The 27,302-nt window shown below is 44.6% G+C and overlaps 1 protein-coding gene across 1 annotated transcript in view; it reads right to left on the bottom strand.

Moving 5' to 3' along the window:
* Positions 1-27,302, bottom strand: part of PRKCB (protein kinase C beta) — a 397,470-nt gene that overhangs the window by 6,179 nt on the left and 363,989 nt on the right. The window contains exon 20 of the mRNA XM_017887175.1: positions 24,047-24,187. Coding sequence (XP_017742664.1) covers positions 24,047-24,187 — 141 coding nt within the window. The remainder of the gene's footprint in view (positions 1-24,046; positions 24,188-27,302) is intronic.

The raw sequence follows: 27,302 nt of genomic DNA, 5'->3' as shown, positions 1-27,302 counted from the left end.
AGGCATGAGATGGTGGGGCCAGAGGCATGTGGCATGTCCCCCCAACCCACCCCGAGAAGTCAGCCAAGCTCATCTGTTGGAATACATGGGATCAAGGCACCTGAGATGTTTCAGGGGGTGCAAGATGCAAAGTAATGACCCATTTATACATCACCTGGGAGATCCCAGTATTTATAGCAGCAGACCCCTCAAAGTGCTGTCCTCCAGCTCTCAATCAGGAGCAGTGGATGTTTTTCAACTCAACAGAATACAATTTATAAACTCCAACCAATGGAGGAAGATCCCAATGAAGATCTGGGTTTGATGCTTGCAACGCCTGGGCAACCACGAGGCTCCTGGTTAGCTGGAGCAGTCATTGACCATTAAGTGCAACGTACCAGGAGGTAAATTCGGTCACTCCCTCTTCAATTAGGAAGGAGGAATATGGGAGGAAATACAAACCATTGTTTGGTGAAGCAATCAGGTTCTAGAGAGAAAAGAGTTGCCATTTCTCACCCATCCTGCTGGTCTTTCTATACAAAAAGGCCCCTATCTGAGGCAGAGTTATAACACATATGTGCATGTACACGTGTGTACATGTGTGCATGCATGCACGAGTGCTCACACCTGTACATGCTAATTCCCACCTAATGAGAAGGGGCAAACCACTAATTTGGGGTCCCTTGTTCTTTGCCAGCAAAACCTATTTGCACAAAAGCTCTATGCGTTTCCAACACAGTATCTACAGGGGGTAACCACAACCTAATACTATAATAGTAATAGTAGTAATAATAACCATGACTGTCAATATTTATGATGCATTTGCTATATGCCAGTGCAAAATGCTCTTTACTGGAAAGTTCTTTACTTGCATTACCTTATTTCATCTTCCCAATGGCCCTATGAAGTGGGTATTATCATCTCCATTTTATAGATGAGGGAACTGAGACCAGGGAGATTATGTAATTTGTTCAAGGTCGCACAGTGAACCAATAGCAGAGCAAGATGAATCAGGTATATCTGACATCAGAGCACAAGTTTCTGGCTCCATTTTACAAGCAGAGTGGCCGTGCACAGTGGCTCACACCTGTAATCCCAGCACTTTGGGAGGATGAGGCAGGTAGATCACGAGGTCAGGAGATTGAGACCAGCCTGGCCAACATGGTGAAACCCCATCTCTACTAAAATACAAAAATTAGCCAGGCATGGTGAACGGCGCCTGTAGTCCCAGCTACTCAGAAGGCTGAAGCAGGAGAATCACTTGAACCGGGAGGCGGAGGTTGCAGTGGGCTGAAGATCATGGCCACTGCACTCCAGCCTGGGGGGACAGAGCAAGTACTCTCTCTCAAAAATAAATAATAAATAAATAATATAAATAAATAAATAAATAAATAAAAAATACAACTATGGTGGCAGCCTGGTGGCTGATTGACTAATGGAGTGGGGAAGCGGCTGGCGGGAAGACAAGGATGGGGATGATGAAGCCTCTGGTTTGAATAACAGAGACTGTGGTTGTATGAACTGAGAGAAAGTGGGAAAACTGAGAAAGATGATTAATTCCATTTTGAACAATGACTTTGAGAGGCCAATGACAGTCCCGGTGATGACCAGAAGAAGTCAGAAGCACAGGTTCTGGGCCGGGCGTGGTGGTTCACACCTGTAATCCCAGCACTTTGGGAGGCCAAAGTGGGCAGATCACCTGAGGTCATGATTTTGAGACCAGCCTGACCAACATGGCAAAACCCTGTTTTTAAAAAATTAGCTGGGTGTGGTGGTGCATGCCTGTAGTCCCAGCTACTCAGGAAACTGAGGTAAGAGAATTGCTTGAGCCCGCGAGGTGGAGGTTGCAGTGAGCAGCGATTGCACCACTGCACTCCAGCCTGGGCGGTGATGGAGACCTTGACTCAAAAAAGGAAAAAGAAAAAAAAAAAAGCACAGGAGGAGAGAGCTCTTGAAAAACCTTTTTTTCTTTTTTTTTTTTTTTTCCAGCACAGAATATGGGGAGTGGAAAGAGATAACAAGAGTAATAAAACCAGTGAGCACTTTCAGTGAAACAGACATTTGCCAAGTGTTTTGCATATATGACCTTTTTCATTCACGTAACAACTCTGTGAAATAGATGTTTTTTTCCATTTGCCCATGATAAAAATGTCCTTTAAAGTGTCTTAGGACAGCACGAGGAGAACCAGGAGAGAACAGTATCAGCCAAGCTAAGGACTAAGAGGAATCCCAGGAGAAGGGCACTGGTATAACTAAAATATCTTTAAGAGGTCAAATAGGAGAGTTGCTGAAAAGGGATCATTGCAGTTGGCAACTGGGGTGATACTGATGAGAAATGGAGGGCTGCCACTGAACTTCAGTTGCTGGAAGAGTGAAGGTACATTGAAAAAGTCAAGAGGTGCATGCTCTTCTTCAAAGCCTTTTTGTTGAGGGAAGCAGAAGTATTTGCTGTGCATGCAAGGGACTGAGGTCTCCAAGAGCCTCTGCCTCCTGCTCACTTCTTATCTGAGTAAAAGTGAGTCTGGGGCTGGGCGTGGTGGCTCATGCCTGTAATCCCTGAACTTTGGGAGGCCGAGGAGGGTGGATCACCTGAGGTCAGGAGTTCGAGACCAGCCTGGCCAACATGGTGAAATCCCGTCTCTACTAAAAATACAAAAACAGCCAGGTGTGGTGTCAGGCGCCTGTAATCCCAGCTACTCGGAAGGATGAAGCAGGAGAATCACTTGAACCCGGGAGGTGGGGGTTGCAGTGAGCTGAGATGGCACCACTGCACTCCAGCCTGGGCAACAAGAGGGAAACTCTGTCTCAAAGAAAGAAAAAAAAGTGAGTCTGTAGACTGAGTTCAAACCCCGGCACTATGCTGCCCACTATCTGTGCAATTCTGGGCAAATTCCTTAAAGTCTCAGTTTCCTCTTTTGTAAAAGGGGAGCAATTTTAATTCCTATCACAGTGGGGTTGTGATATGAGGATAAAATGAGAGAATGCAAGCAACAGGTACTGAGTATGTGATCAACGCATCATGGCTCCAAGTATTATTTAGTTCCCATTTTCTACTCCAAATCCCTACAGACAGATAGCATATGTTTCCTATAATAGGGCGGTTTCATGGTGTTTAAGTTTTAAATACTAAGGAAACAGTCTTGAATTTTTAAATGACTCTTGTCAGACTTAAGGAAACCTATTTGTCATTCCAAGCTAAATTGCTTCTGCTGTTTTTGTTATCTTGGCTTCAGGTCTCAGAAAATGAGAACTCTCTGACACAGTATCAAGACCTGGGGTCTGTTCTGCTGGCCAGTGGAGGGAAACTCCCACAGAAGGATGCCCCCTCAGGGTAAACTCAGAGTGGTTAGGATTGTTGTCCAGATTCATTCGTTTGTTTATTCATTGAGTACTCACTATGTGCCAGGCTCTGTGCTAGTAGAAAATGATACAAAATCCATGCTTCATGGAACTTACATTTTACTGGGGAAGAGAAGCAGCAAACAAACGAGACCGTAACTGTACATGTGAATATATATTTTAGTGCCAGAGAGAGATAAGTGATGTTAAGAAAAATAAAGCCAAGGCAAGGCGGGGTGACTCACGCCTGTAATCCCAGCACTTTGGGAGGCCGAGGCTGGTGGATCACTTGGGCTTAGGAGTTCATGGCCAGCCTGGGCAACATGGTGAAACCCCGTCTCTACCAAACGTACAAATATTAGCTGGGTGTGGTGGTGCACACCTGTGGTCCCGGCTACTCAGGTGGGCTGCGGTGGGGGGATCACTCGAGCCCAGGAGGCAGAGGTTGCAGTGAGCAGAGATCAAGCCACTGCACTACAAACTGGGTGACAGAGTGAGACTCTGTCCCAAATAAAAAAAACAAAAAAAGTAAAGAAAAAAAAGAAAGGCCAAGGGATGGAGTGAGAGTGATGCCATTTTCAGTTTGGAGGAGATGACCTTTGAGCAAGACCTCAGTGGAGTGAGAGAAGGTGCCCTTTGGCTGTCAGGACGGAAAGCACCCTAGGCAGAGGGAGCTGCAAGTGCAAAGGCCCCGACAGAGCTCACCTGGCATAGCCACCAAGCAGCAATGAGGTCAGTATGTCCAGAGCAGAGCGACCAAGGGGCCACAGAATGGACCATGAGCCAGAGCAGCATCCTTGATGTCCTTGATGGACAGTGGATTTTCATCTCAGCTCAATGGGAAACTGCTGGAGAACGTAGAGCCCCGAATGACATGATGACGTATGTGTTGTTTTTATAGTATTTCATTGTTTTAGAGACATGGTCTTGCTCTGTTGCCCACGCTTGAGTCAGAGGCATGATCACAGCTCACTGCAGCCTCAAACTCCCGGGCTCAAGCGATCCAACCACTTTAACCTCATGAGTAGCTAGGACTACAGGTGTACATCACCACGCAGGACTAATTTTTTTTTTTTTTTGTAAACACGGGGTGTGTGTGTGTGGGGGTCTCGCTCTGTTGCCCAGGCTGGTCTTGAACTCCTATCCTCAAGTGATCCTCCCACCTCAGCCTCCCAAAGTGCTGGAATTCCAGGTGTGTGCCACCAAACCTGGCCCTGACTTACATTTAAACAGGATCACTGGTGTGGTGTACAAGGATAGATTAAATGAGCAGGGGACAATAATGCAAACAGTGCAACCAGCGAGGAAGTAGTTACAATAATCCAGGTAAGAATGACGGGGGCTTGAAGGAAGGTGATTGGTAGGGGGGTGGAAAGATGCATTCAGATGTGGGGTATGTTCTGAATTCAGAGTTGACAAGATTTGCTGATGGATCGGGTGTGGGGTATGAGAGGAAGAGAGGCATTGTTGGTGACACTGACAATTTTGGCCTGAGCTATTTAGTGAGAGAGGAACATGAGGAGTAGAGCCTACTTGAGAGGGGAAATTTAGTACTTGCGTTCCTTTATGATAAGTTCAAAATTCCAGCAGACAAGTCAAGGAGTCCCCTCAGCTGTGGGGATTGCAGAGGTTCGGGGAGCTAGACTGGTGGCCATGGCATCAGGGAGAGACTGCCGCAGTCATCCACAGGAGAGGAATGGTGGCTAAGACGGTAGAAAAGGGAGGTGGAGCAGACAATAAAGAGGTGCTGGTGGCAGGGACTGCTGGTATGGCATCCTGGTGTGGCTATAAGGCAGATCTGTGCGTGGTTTTCTTTGGCCTGGGTGTTGGAACCCAAGCCAGCCGGTGTAGGAAGCACATTAGCTGAGACACGAAGCATCTTCAGGGACCATTTTTCTTTAAAAACCATCAATTTCCCATCCACGCCAGAAGGCTGTTGCTTCGCCTGGGCCTCCCCAGAGGCTGTGATGGGAGACAGTGAAACAGCTTCTGGCAGCTCCACAACCTCCCTCTCCCTGTCCCCCTCCCTCCTCTCTCAGAGAGCAATGAAATCTTTAAGTGAGATAGCACAGAGGAGACGCAAGAACGGGGGTTAACCAAGGGGGTGCGATACAGAGGGAGTGTGATTTCCCTGCTAATCAGCGGCTTACCGGGCTGGCAGATCACAGCCTCCCTGTTAAGTGTTTCTGTGTTTTCTAATGGAGCTGTCACTGACCATTAGCTTCAAGAGCGCTCCCTAAATGGAGACGTCAGCCCCTGGGAGACACAGCCCAGATCAGCTTCCTGCCTGCTGTGTCCTTGAAGTACGGGCAGCTCGGTGGCTGGGATCTAATTAAAAACGCACCATGGATTGCACCTGCCTCTCTGACTTGTCTTGAGTGAACACTTCAGCCTCACTCAGCTTACAAAAAAAAAAAAAGAAAAGAAAAGAAAATCCGACCCCCTTGTCATCAGGGTACATCAATGGGGCTCCTGGAACAGGAATGGGGGCCAGAAACCAACAGGGTTATTTAAACCACAAGCACCTCTTTCAGGATTAAGGAGAGGAGTAAGAAGGTTGATTTGTTGAATTACACTCCTGAATTTAAGAATCTAGACAGTTTGAAAAGCTTATCTGTGACCTGTTACACATAAGCTCTTTTTCTTTTTCTCTTCTCTTTTAATTTGTTTCATTGAGTTAATAACAGAGTCTTGCTATTGAATGTGGAGTTGGCTTGGTCACCACTGCCACAGGGATCTCTTTTTTGTTTTGTTTTGTTTTGTTTTTTGAGACAAGGTCTTGCTCTCTTGCCCAGATTGGGGTGCAGTGGCGTGATCATAGCCCACTGCCACCTTGAATTCCTGGGCTCAAGGGATCCTCCTGCCTTGGCCTTGTGAGTAGCTTGGGACCACAGCTGCGCACCACCATGCCCAGCTAAAGGGATCTTTTAAAGATGCTGACCGGGTTATGCCATTTCCCTGCTCTTATCTGCAATAGCTCCCCATTGCCCAAAGCCCACACTCCTTAGCATGGCTTAAGGGGCCATTTAGGACCTGTTCCTGGACACTTGGTCAACAGCCCCTTCCCTGCCCATGTCCCCAACCCCCTGAGACACCCTCCAGCCATACTGAAATATTTCCAGTTCCTGGAACACTCATGAACTCTTGGAGGTGACTCCAAGCCCTTGCACGGGCTATCTCCTCTGCCAGGAGCACTTGCTCCCACTCCTTCCCCATCCATCCAGCTATCTCCTGTGCATCATTTCTGTCTCCACAGCAGTGTTACTTCCTCCACGAGATTTTTCCTGACCTCTCCTCTACACTCCTGGGTTTATCCCATCAAGATATAGGGCGTTCATCAAAGAATCGTTAGAGAAAACAAATGGGAATCTACTATGGACCAATAGGGAAAACAGTTAAATAAATAATGATACATCTATTTGATGTATTACCATGCAAAACACTTTTAAAAATTAAAAGAAGATGTAGGAGAATATGAGATGACAAAGTTATATAATTACTAACAGTGTGTACAATATCTTTCCATTCTATAAATTATATACACAAATGTATATGTAATATCTGTACACATTTTATACACAGGCTTATGGAGATTAGAAGAATTACAGATGGTTTTAATCTTTTTCCTTTTCCCCTTTATGCTTGATTATATTTTTAAAAATTTACATAACAATCAGGTATTATTATTATTTTGTAATAAGAAAAGAAGCTGTGAAAGCTATTTTAAATGAGAGAGCAATTATCATGGAAGCAATTGAAAATAGAAATAAAGAGAATGGGAGTATTTGGGTAAACTGTTAAGGTTAGCCTGATGCCACTTTAACATGCTTCATCTTAGTAAAACACTCTAAGAAAGCAGGAGGATCGAGTGAGGCTAGGAGTGTGAGACCAGCCTGGGCAACATAGCAAGACCCTGTCTCTACAAAACATTTAAAACTTCTCAGGGCGTGATGGCACATGCCTGTAGTCCCAGCTACTTGGAAGGCTGAAGTCGGAGGATCGCTTGAGCCCAGGAGGTTTAGACTGCAACAAGCTATGATTGTGCCTTTGCACTCCAGCCTGGGTGACAGAGTGAGACCCTGTCTCAAAACAAAATGAAACAAAAAACTCCAAAACAAGGGGCTGCTTTGACGTGTTTTTTGGTGCTAAGGGATAATGAGGAAGGCTAATATTTGGGTCTTGTAGATCCTCTGCCTAGCAGCATGCCGGATGCTGGCGATACATAAGACGGTACCTGTTCTTGTCCCCATTGAGCTTAAGGTCTAGCAGAGGACACAGATGCACACACAGGCCACTGCATGGGACCATGGGACAGGTGCTGCCATTGAGCACAGAGAAAAGGAACCCAAGAAGGGCCAGGAACACTGTCTGGAGGAAGCGACATCTCACTTGAGTAGGACCTGCAAGAGAGACACTGCTTCTTTGGAAGAGGAAAGGAAAGAGCTGGAGAAGAAATGGAGGTAAAAAGAGGGTATGGACAGGGTAAGATGGTGGAAGAGAGGATAAGGCTCCTCCCTGCTGCTGTTGTCTAGCCAAGTTTGATAACATGAGGCTAGTGGCTCAGGGAAGCTACCTGCCTAGCCTCCATCAAGACACCAGGGCACCTTCAGGATAACAAGACCAGAAGGTCACAATGAAAAGACATCCAAGTTGCATAGCCTAGGCAAAACGACAAACGCATCTTTCTTTTTTACACGTGCACATCCAGTGAAACGCAGGGTCGTTTCTATGCCTTCCAGTTTCCCACAGCCGAACACAGGAGGGACCCACCCAGGAACAATCAGATGCACAAAGCTGCCTACACATTTGATCATTTAAAAAAGTCGTTTGTGGTCTGGGCTTTGGCAGAAAAAAGAGAGACTGGAGTCTTCTTTTTCTGCTAATAGCGAAGGTCCCTTACAATCAGGGATCTTTTACCTCTTATGTTTATTTAGGGAGGAAGTCAGTAGGAGAGGGGTCTTTTGTGTTTGATACTAAGTCTGTTTCGTTTTGCTCTTGCTTTTCTGAATTTTCATTAAAAAAATAATATCCAGTGTTTTGATTTCCTCCAGATCTCAGTTTAAATGGCACCTTGTCAGAGAAGCTGTTCCAGATCACCTTCAAATAAAGTGGATCCTCATTGTTCCCTCCTGTTATTCTGTATCAAGATATCCTGTTCATTTCTTTCACAGAAATAAAATCTAGTATATCTCAATCTATAATTATTAATATATGTTCATTCTCTGTTTATTGTCTATATTCTCATCTAGACTGTAAGCTACATGAGAGCAAAGTCACATCTGTTTTATTCACCACTGCGCTTCTAAGACCCAGGCACAAAAAATTATCAAATGGACAAATAATAGTGTATCTTAAGCACTAACTATGAGCCAGATACTGTGTTAAGTGTTTTGCAAGCATTATCTCCTTTAATCCCCCCAAAAGCTCTATGAAGTCCTTGCTGTGCAGTGAGAAAATGGGTTTAGAGAGTTTAAGTATCTGACCATGATTTGATCCTAGATTTGACAAGAGATCCAGACTCTTCTATCATTCTCCTACATTTATCGCAGAAACAAACAAGCTATTAAAAAGCACCAAGAGGCGAGGCATGGTGGCTCATGCCTATAATACCAGCACTTTGGGAGGCCCATGTGGGAGGATCACTAGAGGTCAGGAGTTTGAGACCAGCCTGGGCAACATAGCAAGAACTTGTCTCTACAAAGAATTTTTTAAAAAATGGCCAGGCGTGGTGCATGCCTATAGTCCCAGCTGTTCAAAAGGCTGAGGCAGGGGGAACCCCTTGAACCCAGGAGTTGGAGGCTGCAGTGAGCTATTACTGTTCCACTTCACTCCAGCCTGGGTGACAGAATGAGACCCTGTCTCAAAAACAAAAAACAAAAAACAAAAAAAACCAGTAATTGTAATAATTTTTCTTTTCTTTTTTTTTTTTTTTTTGAGATGAAGTCTCACTTTGTCACCCAGGCTGGTGTGCAGTGGCGCCATCTCGGCTCACTGCAACCTCCACCTTCCGGGTTCAAGTGATTCTCCTGCCTCAGCCTCCCACGTAGCTGGGACTACAGGCGTCCGTCACCACGCCCAGCTAATTTTTGTATTTTTAGTAGAGATGGGGTTTCACTATCTTGGCCAAGCTGGTCTCGAACTCCTGACCTCGTGATCCACCCACCTTGGCCTCCCAAAGTGCTGGGATTACAGGCATGAGGCTCTGTGCCTGGCCATAAAAAATTTTAAAACACACAAAAGAGTCCTTCTTAATCCTGCCACCCCAAATCTCTGTATTATGTTAACATCTTGGTCTGTATCCTAGATGGCTGATGAACAGATGAATGGATGTTTTTTAGTTTTTAGACAAAGGTGGAATCATGACTCTGTTCTTTTGCTTGCTTTTTAAGAGAAACTAGATGAAATACACTCTAAACATCTTCCCATGTCAACAGAGTATCTTTTTTTTTCTTATCTATTCTTCACCATTCATCGTAAACCCACATTGCTGGCTTCAAGTAAACTCACCCTCAAACAGTAATTATCCCTTCTATTTGCCTATCTTTTTATAGCTTTGATTCCCACAAGGCTGTGAGATAGGCAGGAAAAGGATTATCTCTACTTAACAGATAATTTTAAGAGTTAACAGTTTGTTCCGGGTCATATGGAGTCAAGTAGGAGAGCCAAGATCCAGAGCCCATCTGTTCAATTCCAAAGCCCGTGGGCTTTCCATTACATCCCATTGCCTCATACTATGTATCTGATTGTGTGGCATGGACTTAAAAGTTAAGCTGACCTGGGTACCAATCCTGGCTCCAACAATTCACAGCTATACAACCTTCAAGCAAGTTAGCTAAGTCCCCTAAGCTCAAGTTTCTTGTAGGATGGGGTGAGAATGACTTGAGAAAATTCACGTCAAATACTTAACGTGGTAGCTGGTGGCTGCTGCTGAGGGCTGACTGACCTATTCCTGTCCAGTGAGTAAGTCTGATAGGGCTGTGCTCTGGCTTGAAAGAGGTCCTGTAAGCTCTGCCAAACCCCAAATTCCTACTCATATTCCCATCCCAATTACAAGCAGAATGAGGACCTGCCAGTGCTACTCAAGACATAGAACAGAAACCTTCCCACTTAGCCTGGTACATCATGACAGGAAGCTACAAGACAAAGCCAGGTCCTGGGGCTCCCAGTTAGAGGAAGTGAAAAAAAGACATGTACCCTGGGGAGCAAAAGGGATGTGTTTCCAGTCCCACCCAAGCCTCACTTCCTTAGAAAGACATTTCAAGTACATTCACACACCATCTCTGCGCTGTTTTCCATATGCCATTTGGTGGGGGGGCGGGGGGCATTTTGTGGTTATTTTTAAGAAACTGTACTTGTAACAAAACAAAAAGTAAGCTTTCTCTTTTCATTTCTGGGTCATGAGCAGGTCTCAACCCTCCAAATTCAATTGTCACTGGAAGTCTTCGTGGAGTTGGAATTTCTATCAGAAGTGGCTGTGAAGGCAGGAAGAACATCAGCAAATGTGGTGATACGGTTTGAATGTGTCTCCTAAAGTTCATGTGTTAGAAATTTAATCCCCAAGGCAACAGTGTTGAGAGGTGGGAACTTTTGGAGGTGATTGGATTAATGTTATTACTGTGGGAGTGAATTTATTTAAAAATTAAGTTACCCTCTCTTGTGTACTCTCTTGCCATGTGATGCTTTCTATCAGGTTACTACACAGCAAGAAGGTCCTCCCCAGATACAGCCCCTGATCTTGGACTTCCCACCATCCAGAACCACTAGCCAAATACATTTCTTTTCATTGTAAGTTATCCACTTTTTTTTTTTTCTTTTAGACAGGGTCTCTCTGTCACTTGGGCAGGAGGATTGCTTGAGCCTGGGAGGTCGTGTCTGCAGTAAGCTGTGATCACGACAACGCAGCCTTGACCTCCCAGGCTCAAGCAATCCTGCCTTAGTCACCCAAGTAGCTGGGACTACAGGCATGTGCCACCACACCTGGTTAATTTTTGTAGTATTTTTGTGTGTAGAGACAGAGTTTTGCCACGTTTCCCAAGCTGGCCTCAAACTCCTGGGCTCAAGTGATCTGCCCACATTAGCCTCCCAAAGTACTGGGATTACAGGCATGAGCCACTGCACCTGGCCCCAGTTTCAGGTATTCTTATAGCAGCACAAAACAGACTAAGACAGACACACAATGTCATAAAAATGAAGGAGAAGAGGGGCTTAAAAAGGAGGAGTTACTCTGCATTTATCCTACAGATAAATTCACTTATATAGGAAACTAGGAAGCTATTCAAAGGGTGATGTAGAGTTAGATGTGCAGATAAGTAACAATCTCCAAGATAGAGGGGAATAAAGCAAGATACAGAAATTGTATACAGCATGCTAACATCCTTGTGTGTGATGTAGACTATTTCTGGGCCTGAACACATCTTCTCTAGAAGGTCACACAAGAACCTGGTTGCAGTGGGTGTCTCTAAGAAGGAGAATCAAGAAGCCTAGCTAGGAGCCATGGGTGAGGGGAGTCTTAATTTCACTTTGTAGCTTTTAATGCTGCTTGAATATTTTATTTTTTCACATTTTTTCAAAGGGGAAAGGATTAGAGCACCTAATAATACAGTGAGGTCAAGAAAGACGAGACAAGCTTATGAAAGGAGGCAGTTTTCAGGTCACTGATGACTCAATGAGAAAAATATCAATAGGATGGTGGGAGCAGAAGCCAGATTGCACCAAACTGAGGAAAGAATAAATTGTCAACAAGTGGAAACAGCAGGAACTGGCAACTCTTTCAAAAGTGTATTTGTATGCAAAGTAAGGTAGGGTAGTAGTCCTAGCAGTAGTAAGAGTAGTAGTAAGGAGGATTCCCAGGTTTGAGGTAGGGGATTTTAACATGAAAAAGACATAGCAGGTTTATGCACAAAGGAGACAGTCAGGATAGAGTCAGAACGGACAGCTGCTGTTTTTGCCCAGCCATCAGGCATTCATTGTCTTTTCTTCTAGTGACAGTGGCTTTATTTTTCTTAAAGGAGATATTCCTTCTCTTCTTTCAAAATGTATGATTTAGACAGGACATTCCTTCTCTTTTTTCAAAATGTCTGGATTAGATCCAGTTCCCTGGCTAAGAGGGGCAGGTGACCTAGGCCCAACCAATCAGCTTATTCCATCCCCCTGGTGCAGTAAGCGATTCCCCTAGAGATGGGCATATGACCCAATGTCTTCCAAAAAGATTGAGTCCTAGGCTGCTGGGATTTTATAAAAAGGAAGCCCTTTTTTTAAGGTAGAAGCTGCAGAGATAATGGGACATAAGTTGGGAGTTGCTATGTGCCCAAGAAAGCCTTCTGAGAATGAAGAATGAAGTCAACACAGTGGGGAAAGTAATCCTAAGGGATATAGAGAAATGTTTCCCTGCTGGCATTGCTTGGGACCATGATCCATCTACATCTGAATACTAACTATCATTATATTTTGCTTAAAAGTCCATTTAAATCAGGCTCCTATTTGAAACCACAGGAACATACAGAAGTTGTAGACACAGACTAAACAGGGGAGATAAGCAGGAAGGATCGAGAGGGTGGAGTCCAGAGCAGGAGTGAGGGTAAGTCTCACATGAGTTGAGGGAGGGAACACATATTTGCTAAGACAGAGATGGAAGCCGGGCAAGGAGGTCAAGATGACTATGGAGGTGCTGGGAGGTGGTAAGTAGCTGAGGGCTACCAACCTGTGGCACCCGTGGGCCTCAACCTTCCTCATGATTTAGGGCAGGGATCCCCAATCCCTTGACCATGGACCAGTATCAAAATAACAATAAAAATAATAAAGTCCTGTATCCATTAAGTGGAGCACCAGATTATTTTGCCATGGTTCTGTTATATTCCCTGTGTAAGTCACTTGGGCAAATCTCTAGGCCTCTGCCCATCTATAGAATGGAGCAGTTAAATTCCACTTCTAAGGTCATCTTTCAATTATTGACTTTAATTATATGATAATTCAGTAGTTATTCCCAGACAGAAGCTACCAGTTTCATGCCCTCTCCCAGTCTGTGGCCTTCCCATCTACCATTTCAATTCAAACCGTTGGCTTTTCTGCCAGGGGATATCTCAAAGTCATGTATTTGGTAGGTTCTATGGTTGACTTGCCCCCACAAAGTTCATGTGTTAGAAAATGAATCTCCAATGCAACAGTGTTGAGAGGTGGCACCTCATGAGGATTTAACATCGTTATCTTGGGAGTGGGTTCCAGATAAAAGGGATGAGTTTGGCTCCCTATCTTTTCCCTGCATGTGCATGAATGCATATGCATATATATGCACATACATGCACACACACACATATGCATGCATACTCTCTCTTGCCCTTCACCTTCTGTCATGGGATGACACAGCAAGAAGTCTCTCACCAGATGCAAGCCCCTCACCCTTGGACTTCCCAGCCTCCAGAACTGTAAGAAACAAAATTTCTTTTCTTTATAAATTATCTAGTCTGTGGTATTCAGTTATGGCAACACAACATGGACTAAGACAACAACTGATTTAGGAACTTCACTTGGCTCAGGAACCTGCCAATTCCAAACACTAAAGGGAGCCTCGTTTGATCTGAAGTTTAAATGGGTTCTTCATGGGTGTGTAGCTAGGTGGAGAGAGATAAACAGACTCCAAGCTATGTGTCCTAAATGGCTCTTGGCTATTTGTTTGTCAGCATATAAATGTAGGTTGATATTTTTATTAAGATCTCTGCAAACTCCACACACTGGATAACCCACAAGAACAAGCAGAACTGAGCAGGGAAACCTCTACTCCTTAATGAGCCTGTCTCGACTGCCTCATTTCAATGCTGCCATGCCCTTCTTTCAGAGGTTAGTCAATGTAGGCTGTCTTTGTCAGCTTCAAAATCAAAGCCTTAAGGAACAAATAAGATTCGCATCTTTTAAAATCCTGCCAACGAATTATAAAAGGTGTGAACATGCTACTTATTTGTTGCAATATTTTAAAATAAATTTAAATCATTTGAATTGTAAGAATACTTAGTCTTTTTCTATTATGTAATAGACACCATTCGATGGTGTTATCATGACTCTCTCCTGTTACCACAACCACGAACCTTACCAGGGCTCGAAGTGCTTCTAATAAGCTTTACAAGGGTCTTGGGACAGTGTACAGTCCAGGGATCAAGTCCTGGCTCCTCCACTTTCCAGTTGCCGGACCTTGGATGAATGCCTTAACTTTTCCAAGCTCTAGTTCCTCATCTGTAACGTGGTGATAACCTTACCTTATAGGATTGAGAGAATTAAATGAGGCAATGCACGGAAGGCAGTTAAAACAGTGCCCGATGCAGACAAAAACTCAATATCTTTTCTAATATATTTGAACAGTAAAGGTTTTATGTAAATTACTTTAAATCACAATTTTCAAAAAGGAATTGTTCTCTTGAGTATTTGATACTTTGGGGGAGTTAGGTTCTGTGCTTAAATAAATCATATTGAGTAAGTGTTAGATCCTTTTCTTAAGCCTTGAATTTGGAGTTTTAACAGCAAACATACAAAGGTTACACTTTCTGGATTCAATTCAGAAATGTCAGCACATCGAACACACACATTCAGACACACACACAGAAGCACTTACTCATACAGTGTAAAGGGCAATTGGGTTTGGAAGAGAATGTCACATGAACAGAATCGCAGCTCATTAAAGCAGTACTTGAAGCTTTTGACCTCAGCTACATAAACAATGTTTTCAGATGACAGAATTGCCGAGAAACCAAGTCCTATGAGTATGATTTAGTTTCTGAAGCAGTTCAGCATTTAGACTCTCAGAGGATACGGGCAATGGGATGTGATCAGTTAACCCATGTAGTATTTTGGAAATGATACTAACAGAGCATAGGACAAGGATCTTTGCAAGCTATAAAAGTTTGCTAGGTTTTCAGTCTTTCCTAATGTGCAGACGCCTCAAAATTATGGGTTTTAAGTAAAGGGCAGATAAGAATTGGTAACAAGAGCAGAAATGATTGGAATCAGTCTGTCATACAAGTGGGTTTGGAGTTGGCGAGGCCTGACACAGGCTAGAATGGAAGGAAGGAGGGAATGAGCATTCTAGAGATGTCTAGACAGGACTGGATGGTTGCTCCAATGTAAGGAGCAGAGGAAAGGGGCTCTTAATGTCTACTTCTCATCAAGTTGTACTCCTCGAGCCCTGCCCAGAGAGCATTGACGATCAGATGCATCATATTTTAGAACACTTGACAATCTGGTTGACCATATTTTAGAACAATTGATGATCCGATTGATAATATTGTAAAAGACTACTAGAGCCATGTTTGCTACTGGGAAGATCATTGTACACACACTCTAGCGCTTAAGACTCCACAGGTGCCAGGCACAGTGACTCACGCCTGTAACCCCCAGTGCTTTCAGAGGCAGAGGTGGGAGGATCACTTGAGGCCAGGAGTTTGAGACCAGCATGGGCAATTAATTAAAAACAATGAAAACACAAATAAATAAAAAGCAGAAAAGACTCCAAGGTCTCTAATGAAGCCTACTTAACTTTCTCTTCCTCTTCATCTCACTGCTTCTATGCTGCTACCCAGGTTGTCTTTGGAGGCAGCTGAATCCTTGTGCCCTGGGCTCATCCCCCTACCCAATTTTCACAGTAAGCCTTACATTAGGTGTTATGGAGCCTTTCAGAGGAAGAGTGACAGGACTTCATTAAGCCAATTAGTGACAATACATGAATGCCATCAAACTCTCCATTAGGCATTTCAATTTGAACATATTACCTAGCATATCTTGTCCTGTGACATTATAGCTCCATGTACTATTACTTCTGCAACAAAATATGCTCATCCATGCCAAAGGCTCAATGCACCTTTTGCTACAAGTCAGCAAAATTCTCAGCTGGATCACCCAGACACAGAGGAACTCCCTGGGTACAGCCCTCAGCCACTGCACCCTTTGCATCGACAGGAGGAAGTCCAACCAAGTACACAACCATGTCCTCCTGCTCTGTGCCCTGCAAGCCAGCACTCTGTATCACATAAGCTTTCCTGACAGTCTATTTCATTCATTCATCCTATTGCTACCGGGACCAAACTCTTGGCTACCATGTTTTACACTTGAGGAGAAATCCTGTGGGCCATCTGCAGGGACTCGTGTTCATCGGTGCCTTCATGTCCCCATGAGACAATGACTGAGTGCCTACAATATGCCAGGAACTGGGGAGGACCTGAAGATGCCAGCTTGAGGGTTCTCAAACAGCTCCAACCTGCCCAAGTTCCTATCACCTTTTGCCTGGATTATGGCAAGAGTCTTAACCAGTCTCCCTGATGTCACCCTTGTCCCTACAGCACTCAGAGTGATCCTTTAAAAACCCAAAGTCAGAATATGTTATTTCTTGGTTCATGAGTTGGAGTAAAAGCCAAAGATCCTTCAGTGGCCTGTGCTTTCCTTTCGCCTCTCTGATCTCACCTCCTTTTCCTTTCTCCCTCAACCCCTCGGCTCAGCCACCTGGATTCCTTGCTCCCCCTTGACCATGCCAGGCAAGCTCCTGCCTCAGGGCCTTTGCCTCTGCTACTACCACCCAAATCACTCTCCCCTCTACCCAGATATATACATGACTCCCACCTCCCTCATCTTCCTGTATTTGCTGAAATGTCATTTTCTCCACCTACTCTATTATATGGACATCTCCCTGACCTGGCTCTTCCAATCTCCATTCCTACTTCAGCTTCCTGCATAATGTTTATCAACTTCTGATACATTGTATATTTCACTTGTTTCTATGTTTATTATTTTGCCCACTCTCCCCAGAATATAAGCTCCACGAGGGCAGGGATCTTAATTATTTTTAGTGCTATATTCCCATCACCTAGAACAGTACCTAACCTCATCACCCACTGAATGGATGACTCAATATCTGACAACATCCCCACTAGAGGACAGAACCAGCACATGCTTCTTCCCAAGCCACTGCTCCATCATGCACTCAGCGACAGTCTGCCCTTTAGTACCCAAACCACCACCTTCCTCCCACCACATGCTGACTAGCAACAGCCTGCTGTGTGCCCTGAACAATAACTTCACCAGAACATTCTATACTTAACTGTATACACCCCTTCACTACAGTCTTTACTACACAGGATCTACCTACTGCACTGCTACAACAGGTTCTGCCAGTCAACTCACAGGCCTTCTGCACCCTGCAGCACTGAGTTCTAGTCCCTGCTACATAAAGGTGGAGTCCCTGGTCCCACAGCATCCTATCCCCTGGGAGCTTGTGAGAAATGCAGAATCTCAAACCCCACCGCAGACTGGCTGAGTAAGAATTTTAACCAGATACCCAGGTGACTCGTGTGTGCACATTAAAGTTTAAGACACCCTGCTAGGCTACATCATGGCATCTGTAACACTGGATTGGACTGTGCAAGGTTAGACTGCAGGAAGCTGCAGACCTCTCTACCCAAAGTCCTGTGATTCAATGCACTGCCTCTTCAGATCCTTTGCCAGCACACTCTCCCAACACACACTGCAAAACCACGTGATGCCATGACAGTTTGCAAAATCAGCAAACCAAATTATAGCCCTTTATAAATAGGGTAGTAACTTACACAACAACCAATTTATTTGCGATACCCTGCCGTACATAAAAAAACCATGCACTCTAATATATATCCCTAAAGACTCCTTTGTGTTCCACAGCACAGTGTATTACAGCATCTTGTTTTATGGCTATTCACTCATTGAGTAAGAATTCTTGAGCACCTATAATGTGCTAAACCTTATGCCAGGCACTGGGATTTGACGTGGAGAAAGTCACAATCTTCAAGTAGTCAAAAAGACAGGCATGAGATTGAACACGTTATTACAACCTGCGATGAATTTGTTGATGGGACAGTAGCAGATATCTACTCAGGAATCAACAAGAGCCTCCCTGAGCGGGTGATGTTCTGCTGATTTGATGAGGGGGGGAAAGGCAAGGCACGGTGGGGATCAGGGGGCTGGGGAGAGCATAGGAAAGGTCTTCGGGCATCCCAGGTGCATGGCTCTGCACGGATGAAGCAGGCAAGGGAAGACAAGGCACTGCATGTTTGAGGAACTGAAAGAAGCCCAGGAATGCTGTTCTTGGAGTCAGGAGCTAAAGCTAGGAAGAGAACAGAGATCTAGCATTGGAAGACCTCAAAAGCCATATATGCCAAGGAGCATACTAGCCCGGGGCAACAGAGAGCCATTTGGGTGTTTTAAAACAAAAGCAACACACAACCAGGCGAACATTAAAAAAAAAAAAAGGCTCTTGTTCCCTGCAACAATACACCAAATCTACTGTATTTCAATACAGTTTCAAACAATGCTCTGTGAACAGCTCCTTGCCACAATAAAAGATGGCATTGAGAACAAATTTAAAAAACCCATTTAAAGTTATTTTAATGAACCTCCAATAATAGCACCCTTCACTGATGTTTGAATATAATCCTCTGTTATTGTTCCTTGTTTTTTCTCTCACCACACTCTATTTAATAGCATGCATGAATCAGGAAGGCTGACAGATACATGCATGCCTTTTCACATCCCACAAGGCACATGGAACTCTGTACACGCTCACCACAGGCCTTTTGGAAGTGGCAGACAGTTAAGAAGGGGTGAGGAAGGAGAAATATAAAATCCTGAGATTGGGGGGAGGAGGGCTCTGATGCAATGCATTTGCAATATAAAAGGCATACAGGCAGACTGGATCAAATGGGTAGGTGATGTATCTTTTTTTTTTTCCTGCGACAGGGTCTTGCTCTGTTGCCCAGGCTGGAGTGCAGTGGCATGATCATGGCTCATTGCAGCCTCAACCTCCCAGGATCAAGATCCTCCCACCTCAGCCTCCTGAGTATCTGGGACTACAGGTGGATGCCATCACACCCACTAATGTTCGTATTTTTTGTAGAGATGGGGTTTTGCCATGTTGCCCAGACTGGTCTCAAATTCCTGGACTCAAGCAATTTGCCTGCCTCAGCCTTCCAAAGTGTGGGGATTACAGGCATGAGCCACTGTACCTGGATGATGTATCATTTATTATTACTTCTAATTCAGTCTAAGGAGATTGAAGGCAGCGCCTGCTCCTTTAGAGCTGGTACCAGAACATTTTGAAGTACGTAGTACAGCCTGATCACTGTCCTTTGAAAGTCATTGTTAAACCCACATGGAGGAATTCAAGACACAGGTCAGTGGGAAATCATATCAAATGCAGAACAGTTGAGGGATCCTGTTGATAATGACCAAGTATTGTAATCTTTTTATATTACCAATGATAATAACAGCTACCTTTTCCTGACTGCTTTCTATGAGCCAGGCACAAGGCTAGACCTTTTATATTCTACTGCTTAGCAGGGCTATTCAAAATATTTAACGGGTCAAAATGGACTCTGGTTGTAAATAACCATTGCTAACAGATGCTGGCTAAACAGCAACCTGACTTTGAACCATCACTACCCTTGAGGCTATAAACCAGCAGTGCATGGGATACATATGGGTGTGGATGTGTTTTATTTGCTCCTGTGTTTAATTTTCAAAAATTTGTTCTGATATATAAAAGAAATTGTGACTTTTTTTTTTTTTTTTTTATTTTGAGATGGAGTCTTGCTCTGTCACCCAGGCTAGAGTGCAGTGGCGTGATCTCAGCTCACTGCAACCTTCGCCTCCCAGGTTCAAGTGATTCTCCACGCACAGGCCATTGTATCTGGCTAATTTTTGTATTTTTAGTAGAGATGGAGTTTCACCATGTTGGCCAGGCTGTTCTCGAACTCCTGACCTCGGGTGATCTGCCCGCCTCGGCCTCCCAAAGTGCTGGGATGACAGGGATGAGCCACTGTACCCGGTCAAATTTGTGACATTTTATCTAAACATCTTAATTTTACATACCCTTTCACTAAGCCCTTACTACACAGGGCCTACATACTACACTGACCGTAACAGGATCTGTCAATCAACTCACAGGTCTGCTGCACCCCACAGCACTGAGTTCTATCCCCTGACAACCATGAAGATGGAGCAGCCCTGTGGAAGCTGCATCCTGCAGGGCAGGCCATCGGGAAGTGAACATCTGCTGAGCGTGTTAGGTAGCTCATCTGCTCTCTGGCTTGCACTGATCTCCAACACTCTCTTTTATCTTACCAGCCCTCTTCCCTCATTCATATTATCTGCTTGGCCTCTGTAGGCATCTGAGTCTGTGACCTCTTCTGGAAGCCACCACCCCATGCCCTGACTAGAAGGACCATTGTCTTCCACTTAAAGAGATGATTCTTTTGGCTGGGTGCAGTGGCTCACACCTGTAATCCCAGTACTTTGGAAGGCTGAGGTTTTTGGAGGATCACTTGAGCCCAGGAGTTTGAGACTAGCCTGGGCAACATGGCAAGACCACATTTATTTATTTATTTATTTATTTATTTATTTATTTATTTATTTATTTGAGACTGAGTCTCACTCTGTCACCCAGGCTGGAGTGCAGTGGCACAATCTCAGCTCGCTGCAACCTCCACCTCCTCGGTTCAAGCGATTCTCCTGCCTCAGCCTCACGAATAGCTGAGATTACAGGCACCACCACCACACCTAGCTAATTTTTGTATTTTTTTAGTAGAGATGGGGTTTTACCATGTTAGCCAGGCTGGTCTCGAACTCCTGAGCTCAGGTGATCCACCCACCTTGGCTTCCCAAAGTGCTGAGATTATAGGCATGAGGCACCGCACCTGGCCAAGACCCCATTTATTTAAAATAAAATAAAATTAGGCAGACATAGTGGTATACTCCTGTAGTCCCAGCTACTCAGGAGGCTGAGGTGAGAACATCGCATGAGCCCTGGAGATTGAGGCTGCAGTAAGCTATGATCACGCTACTGCACTCCAACCTGGGTAACAGAGGAAGACCCTGTCTTTAAAAAAAGAAAAAAAAAAAGGAGATGATTCTCCATGCTACCTCCCTCTGGTCTCTGCCTAGCTTCCCTGGCTGAGCTCCTAATGCTAAACTCCACAGCAGTGATTCTCAACTTTGAGAGCACATCAAGTCACCTGGAGAGCCTATTAAACACAGAACACTGGGCCCCACCCCTAGAGTTTCTGATTCAGGAGGTCTGGGTTGGAGCCCGAGAACTTCATTCCTAAAGTGCTCATGTAATGTCGATACCACTGACTGTGACACTGCATACTGATACTGCATACTGATGGACAGCACACTTTACAAACCACGGCACTACAGCTAGAACATGACCCCCAGATGTCCGCTGGGTTCTATGCTGGTGGGGATGGGAGCATGTGCGTCTTTCCTCTGGCCAAGTGAGAAAAGGGAGGTCCACATTTCGAGATCTCATAAATAACCCCACAAAAACCATATGAGTTATACATCTCACCTTCGAGTTCCCAGTTTCCTGAACAAATAGTTCCCTCTTCAGTATTACCTTTTCATCTTTTTCCAAATGGGCCCATAAAAGCTGTGATGCTGCTCGTGACATGTGGGGCCCTCTTCAACCCCAACGTACACACAGATGTTATCTTAAGGAATAGCAGCAGCAGGATTCTGCCCCTCAAAGACCCTGCATCAAGACGTTAATTAATGTATGATACAGCTAACGAAAACCACGATCAGCTCTCTGTGAGTGCCTCCTCTGTTCCAGGCTTGTACAAAGTGCTTTATGCATCATAACAACCCTCTGATGTCAAAACTATTATCATCACTGTATTACGGATGATGACACAGTGGATTAGAGAGGGAAAAGGACTGGTCCCAGTTCACCAGCTCTGGAATAACCAAGGGATAGTTTGATCCACAGTACTCACTGAGAGTCAGACACGATTAAGAGTATTGTGCTCAATTCTGTGTCTGTATTTTAAGACAGATATGGATGTCATGGAGAACAACAGGCACCTGGAAGTGAGGTCCTATGGAACATGCTTGCAGGAGGGGGTGGGGCAGGATTTAACTGGAAATCACAGGATTCAAGAAGGAATCAGGGCGGGGCTGTGGCTCAAGCCTGTAATCCCAGCACTTTGGGAGGCTAAGGCGGGTGGATCACCTGAGGTCAGGAGTTCGAGACCAGCCTGGCCAACATGGTGAAACCCAGTCTCTACTAAAATACAAAAATTGGCCAGGCATGGTGGCAGGCACCTGTAATCCCAGCTACTCAGGAGGCTGAGGCAGGAGAATTGCTTGAACCCAGGAGGTGGGTTGCAGTGAGCCGAGATTGCACCACTGCGCTCTAGCCTGGGTGACACAGCGAGACTCCATCTCAAAAAAAAAAAAAAAAAAAAAAGAAGAAGAAGAATTAGAACCTGCATCCGCAAATGTCTGAAGGTTGATCCACACACAGAGAGAGGCTCTAGAGGGAGTTCTGGTAAGGCTGATCTGACGGCAGTGTGTAAGCTGGCAATAATGAGAAGGGTCACAAAGTAGAACTGGCTGCCTCTAAGGGCCATGGCTTCCTGCACCAGGAGGCATCCAGGGAGAAATGGGATGCGTGGAGGTTGGTGTAGAGCTCTGATTCTAGCCATTTGGGATGAGGGGAAGGTGCGACACTAGGGAGAGGTGAGCATCACCTGGGAGACTCCTGAACTATGTGTCCTTTGTCCCTGCGCTTCCTGGTGGGCCTCCAATACCATCAGACTGTCTGAGGCTTGGATCCTCCCTTCATCACAGCTGGCTGAGTGACCCTGAACAGAGCACTTAACCCCTCTGAGCCCATTTCCTCTTCCGTAACATGGAATGACAGCACCTTCCTTCACAGGCTGTGGTGAGGATGTAATTAGATGCTGCATGAGAATGCTTAACATGATGCCTAGCACGTAAGTGCTCAAGAAAGGAATAACAATACTTGTATCAAAATAACTTCCATTATTATCTTCTTCATCTTAACACTCAAACCCTTACAACGTTAGGTTTCAATGACGGTGTTTATGTTCAGTCTTCAGCCTCAGTCAGTAGTTTTACGACCCATCATCGAGTCACCAGGTCTAACCTCTATTTAATTTCACAAAGAAATATCCTCCCAACAGAATCACAGTTTGATTAATTCAGGTGCAAACTCTTCTTTCCTGATGCCGACAAGTACTCCCTGCTGAGTCTTGGGGGATAGAAAACCTTCCTGTGGGTACATGGACTGTGAGAAATGTGGGAGTTTTATTCTTGCATTATAAAAGTTATGTCAAAGCCGTCTCCACACCCAAACCCTCCAGGAGGGGGTCTTCAGTTCAAGAGGACGTCAGTCTCTGCTTTACTCTGTTTCGCCTTGGGTGGGAGCTGGCTGCTGAACTGCCATCTTATTTACTGACTCAGACATAGTGTATGTTTCAGAATTAAATTTAAATACTGTTGAGATAAACAACATGACCTTTTCAATGTCAGTATGAAGAGAAAATGACACAGTTGAACCGAGAGAAAGAATGAGGGCAAAATTAGATCCTTTATCATAGTCCAAAAACGGATCTGAACTCTGCTCACCCAAGAACCATTCTCAGAAAGTTGTCAGCGAAGACAGTTACAATAATTGAATCAATGAAACAAAAATTCAATAGGCATCATCGCTTCCATCTTTATAGAGACAGAGCTGGGCCAATGGAAAAGTCCATCTTTGTACCCAGTGATTTTGTGCATACGTGTGAACACATACACCCACGTTCCAGTAGACACACTGATGTCTACCCCTCAGGGAGCATTTGGAAAACATGGGGAACAGGGAAGAATACCTTGTATGTGAATAGTCGGCAGTCAGAGAGAATGGGCTACTTACAGCTTTTGGCTTATATGGGGGCTGGATCTCTTTGCGTTCAAGTTTCTCCCAATCAATATACCGGAAAAATGCATGCTCTTTGATATCACGTTCGCCTTCAGGTCCACAACCCAAACGTTTGCCCGGGTGTTTGGTCATCAGCTTTGAGAGAAAGAAAAACATTGAATTTGATGAGTTTCAGAAGAGGAAATGTGAGACACTCAGAAATTATTACTCCAAGGCATTAGGAAAGAAAGCACAAATGAAGAATCTCAACTCATTTTTGTTCTTTGCTTTTTATTGCAGCAAAAAATCCCAACCAGGATTTTGTAGGAGAGGACCTGATAACAGGACCTGCTGCCGATCATCTCTTACGGTTAATCAAAACGAAGCCTGAATGTGACCCTGAACTTCAAGTTAGAAATGCTGCATGAGGGCCAGGCACAGTGGCTCATGCCTGTAATCCCAGCACTTTGGGAGGCCTAGGCAGGCAAATCACAAGGTCAAGAGATCGAGACCATCCTGGGCAACATGATCAAACCCTGTCTCTTCTAAAAATACAAAAATTAGCTGGGTGTGGTGGCACACACCTGTAGTCCCAGCTACTCGGGAGGCTGAGGCAGGAGAATCCTTGAACCCAGGAAGCGGAGGTTGCAGTGAGCTGAGGTTGCGCCACTGCACTCCACAGTCTGGCGACAGAGAGAGACTCCGTCTCAAAAGAAAAAAAAAAAAAAAGAAAATAAAACAAAAGAAAAAAAGAAATGCCACATGATCCATTTTGGTTTAAGAATAAGTTTTGTGCAATTACCAGTGCATTTAATTAGGGCAGTTTCAATACCTTCAAACTTCCCTCCTCCCATAACAAGAAAACTGGAGTTTGACAAAAGCAAAGGCTACATTCATTCAGATACCATTTGCATTTCTCAGTAAAGCACTTGCAAAATGACAAAACAGAAGAAAAGTATTAGTCAAAGGGGCCCAAGTTTCAAGTAATTACTTTCTGAAAGCTCATTAAATAGTCAAAACCTAGCCCAGCTCATTTCCCTTGTATCATACATTACACACAACGCCGCTGAGGTTTCTTTGGTGTTCCGTTTAAATTACTTAATTATCAAAACCCTCCATCTTTGGGTCTCTGAGTGCTAAATAACAAGATGAATAGATGCTCCAAGATGAAACCAGACAGGCTTCCTCTTATAAATGAGTCCAAAGCAGCATGAAAATATCTCTGATCTCAAGACTTGAGCAAATGCACAAAGGGTAAAGATGGAAGAGTTGGTGATTAATTAAAAAAAAAAAAGAAAGAAAGGAAGAAAGAAACATACAAGTGCAAAAGCTTTCCAGAGTTGACATCACACTGAGCAGCCCATGATGGCAGAATCTTCTGCCCAGGACTTGCGGATGATGGGGAAAGGATGAACCCAGAAATTCATTCCTACACTGTTGGACCGTCACTCAGCCTGTTGCCCCCTTACAAGACAATTTGTGGTCACACACACAAGCATGTACTTCTCATATAAACCATATCCTCCAGGGTGGGGAAATTCACTGAGCACTGACATTCTAAGCTAGCTACCTCTTTATTTACATGCACGATCTTCCCTGATCATTGTAATAACACAATGAGGTGAGTATACTGTTTTTCCCATTTGAATAAAAAGGCAATGCACACTCAGAGAAGTTGAGGAACAGCAAGGACTCAAGAAATAGGAAGTGGCAGTCAGTAAGAGCTGGGTGCAGACTCCACCTCTGCTTAGCTCTAAAACTTGGGCTATTAAGAAAAATGGGAGCGCATTTCAGACATGGTTTTCTCAGGAATTTTTGTGGCCTGGCTTTGTCAGGAGTGGTTTATGGAGGGTGAGGAAATTGAGTCAAGCCTTGACATTTGTGTAAGATTAGGATGTGAGGAATGAAAGGGCAGGGAGGTTTTGGTTCACACTGATAATAATAATAATATCAATAATGGCTTCCGTGTACTGAGCATGACGACATCATATGCATTCAGGCTCCGTGCTAAAGGCTTCCCAGCCGTTACCCATTACTCTTTAACCTTTGCAACAATACTCTGAGGCCTCAGCAACTATTATCCCCCATTTTCTAGGTAAAGGATGTAGGGGCAGAGAAGTAAAGTCATCTGTCTAAGGTCAAACAGCTAAGGAGCAGGGCAAGGCTTTGAACAGCTCTGCCTGGCTCAGGACTCATAGCTTTATGTTCACTGAACAGTCTCAGCTGTTCAGTGTCTGCTGGTTTTCACCCTAAGGTACGGCCTGTTTGGGCTTCTGTTTGCTTCAAGTCTGTTCAAAGTGGGCATAGCCCTCTGAGTAAGGTTTTACTAATTTTTGGGGGGAGGGGAGGTAGAAAATCGGGCCTTTGAGGGGATGGACATATAAAGGACACTGCTTCAATTAAACAGGAGACTGTTTTCAAAAGCTCAACTGAATTTCTGTCTAAGTAGGAGGATGCCAAGCGAAGAAAAGGCACTGCAGAAACATTCAGCATTAATTCGGAGTCTCTGCCCAGTTCCCGCACTCTTGCTCTAATGTGCCCGAAGCCATGTAGACAGCTGGATTTAATCACTGTTCCAATCTCTGATCACCTCCCAGACGCATCCCCTGGGGCTCGCTGTTCTGGAGGAAGCATTTGGCTGTTCGCTTGAGCGTCACTCGTTTCTGGAGTACCCTCCTTGAAGGAAGAGCCTGCATTGGACTCAGCCCACTCAATTAATAATGGTCCCCAAACTCAACAGTAAGAGAGTCACCCCAGTTAATCATGAAGGTTATGGGTCCTGAATTAATAGAAAACGGCCCTACCAGGGAAACTGCTAATTGGAGCTGAAGCTGAAGACAACTGACCTGGAAAATCCTCTCTCCTCCATGACCCACTTAGAACCCCCAGCTGTCCAGGCAGGGCGGGCATGTGAAGGGGGAGGACTCTGTGCATGTACTGAACACCTACTACGTGCCCACATCATGCAAGGAGCTTTCTCTTACGTTATCTCATTTAATGCTCTCAAAAACTCTTTTCAGTGAGTACTACTATTTCATTTTTTAAAATAAACAAAAGCACAGAGATGCGAAGGAAGTGGCTTAAGATCTTGCACCTAGGCTGGGTGCAGTGGCCCATGCCTGTAATCCTAGCACTTTGGGAGGCAGAGGCAGTAGGATCACTTGAGCCTGGGAGATCAAGGCTGCAGTGAGCCACGATCATGCCACGGCACCCTAGCCTGTGTGACAGAGCGAGATGTTGTCAAAAAAAAAAAAAAAAAAAAAAAAAAAAA

Source organism: Rhinopithecus bieti, unplaced genomic scaffold (genome assembly GCF_001698545.2).
Source record: "Rhinopithecus bieti isolate Rb0 unplaced genomic scaffold, ASM169854v2 scaffold_13348, whole genome shotgun sequence".
NCBI lineage: Eukaryota > Metazoa > Chordata > Mammalia > Primates > Cercopithecidae > Rhinopithecus > Rhinopithecus bieti.
The sequence above is the reverse complement of the archived record's forward strand: the minus strand, read 5'-3'. Positions and strand labels throughout refer to the sequence as shown.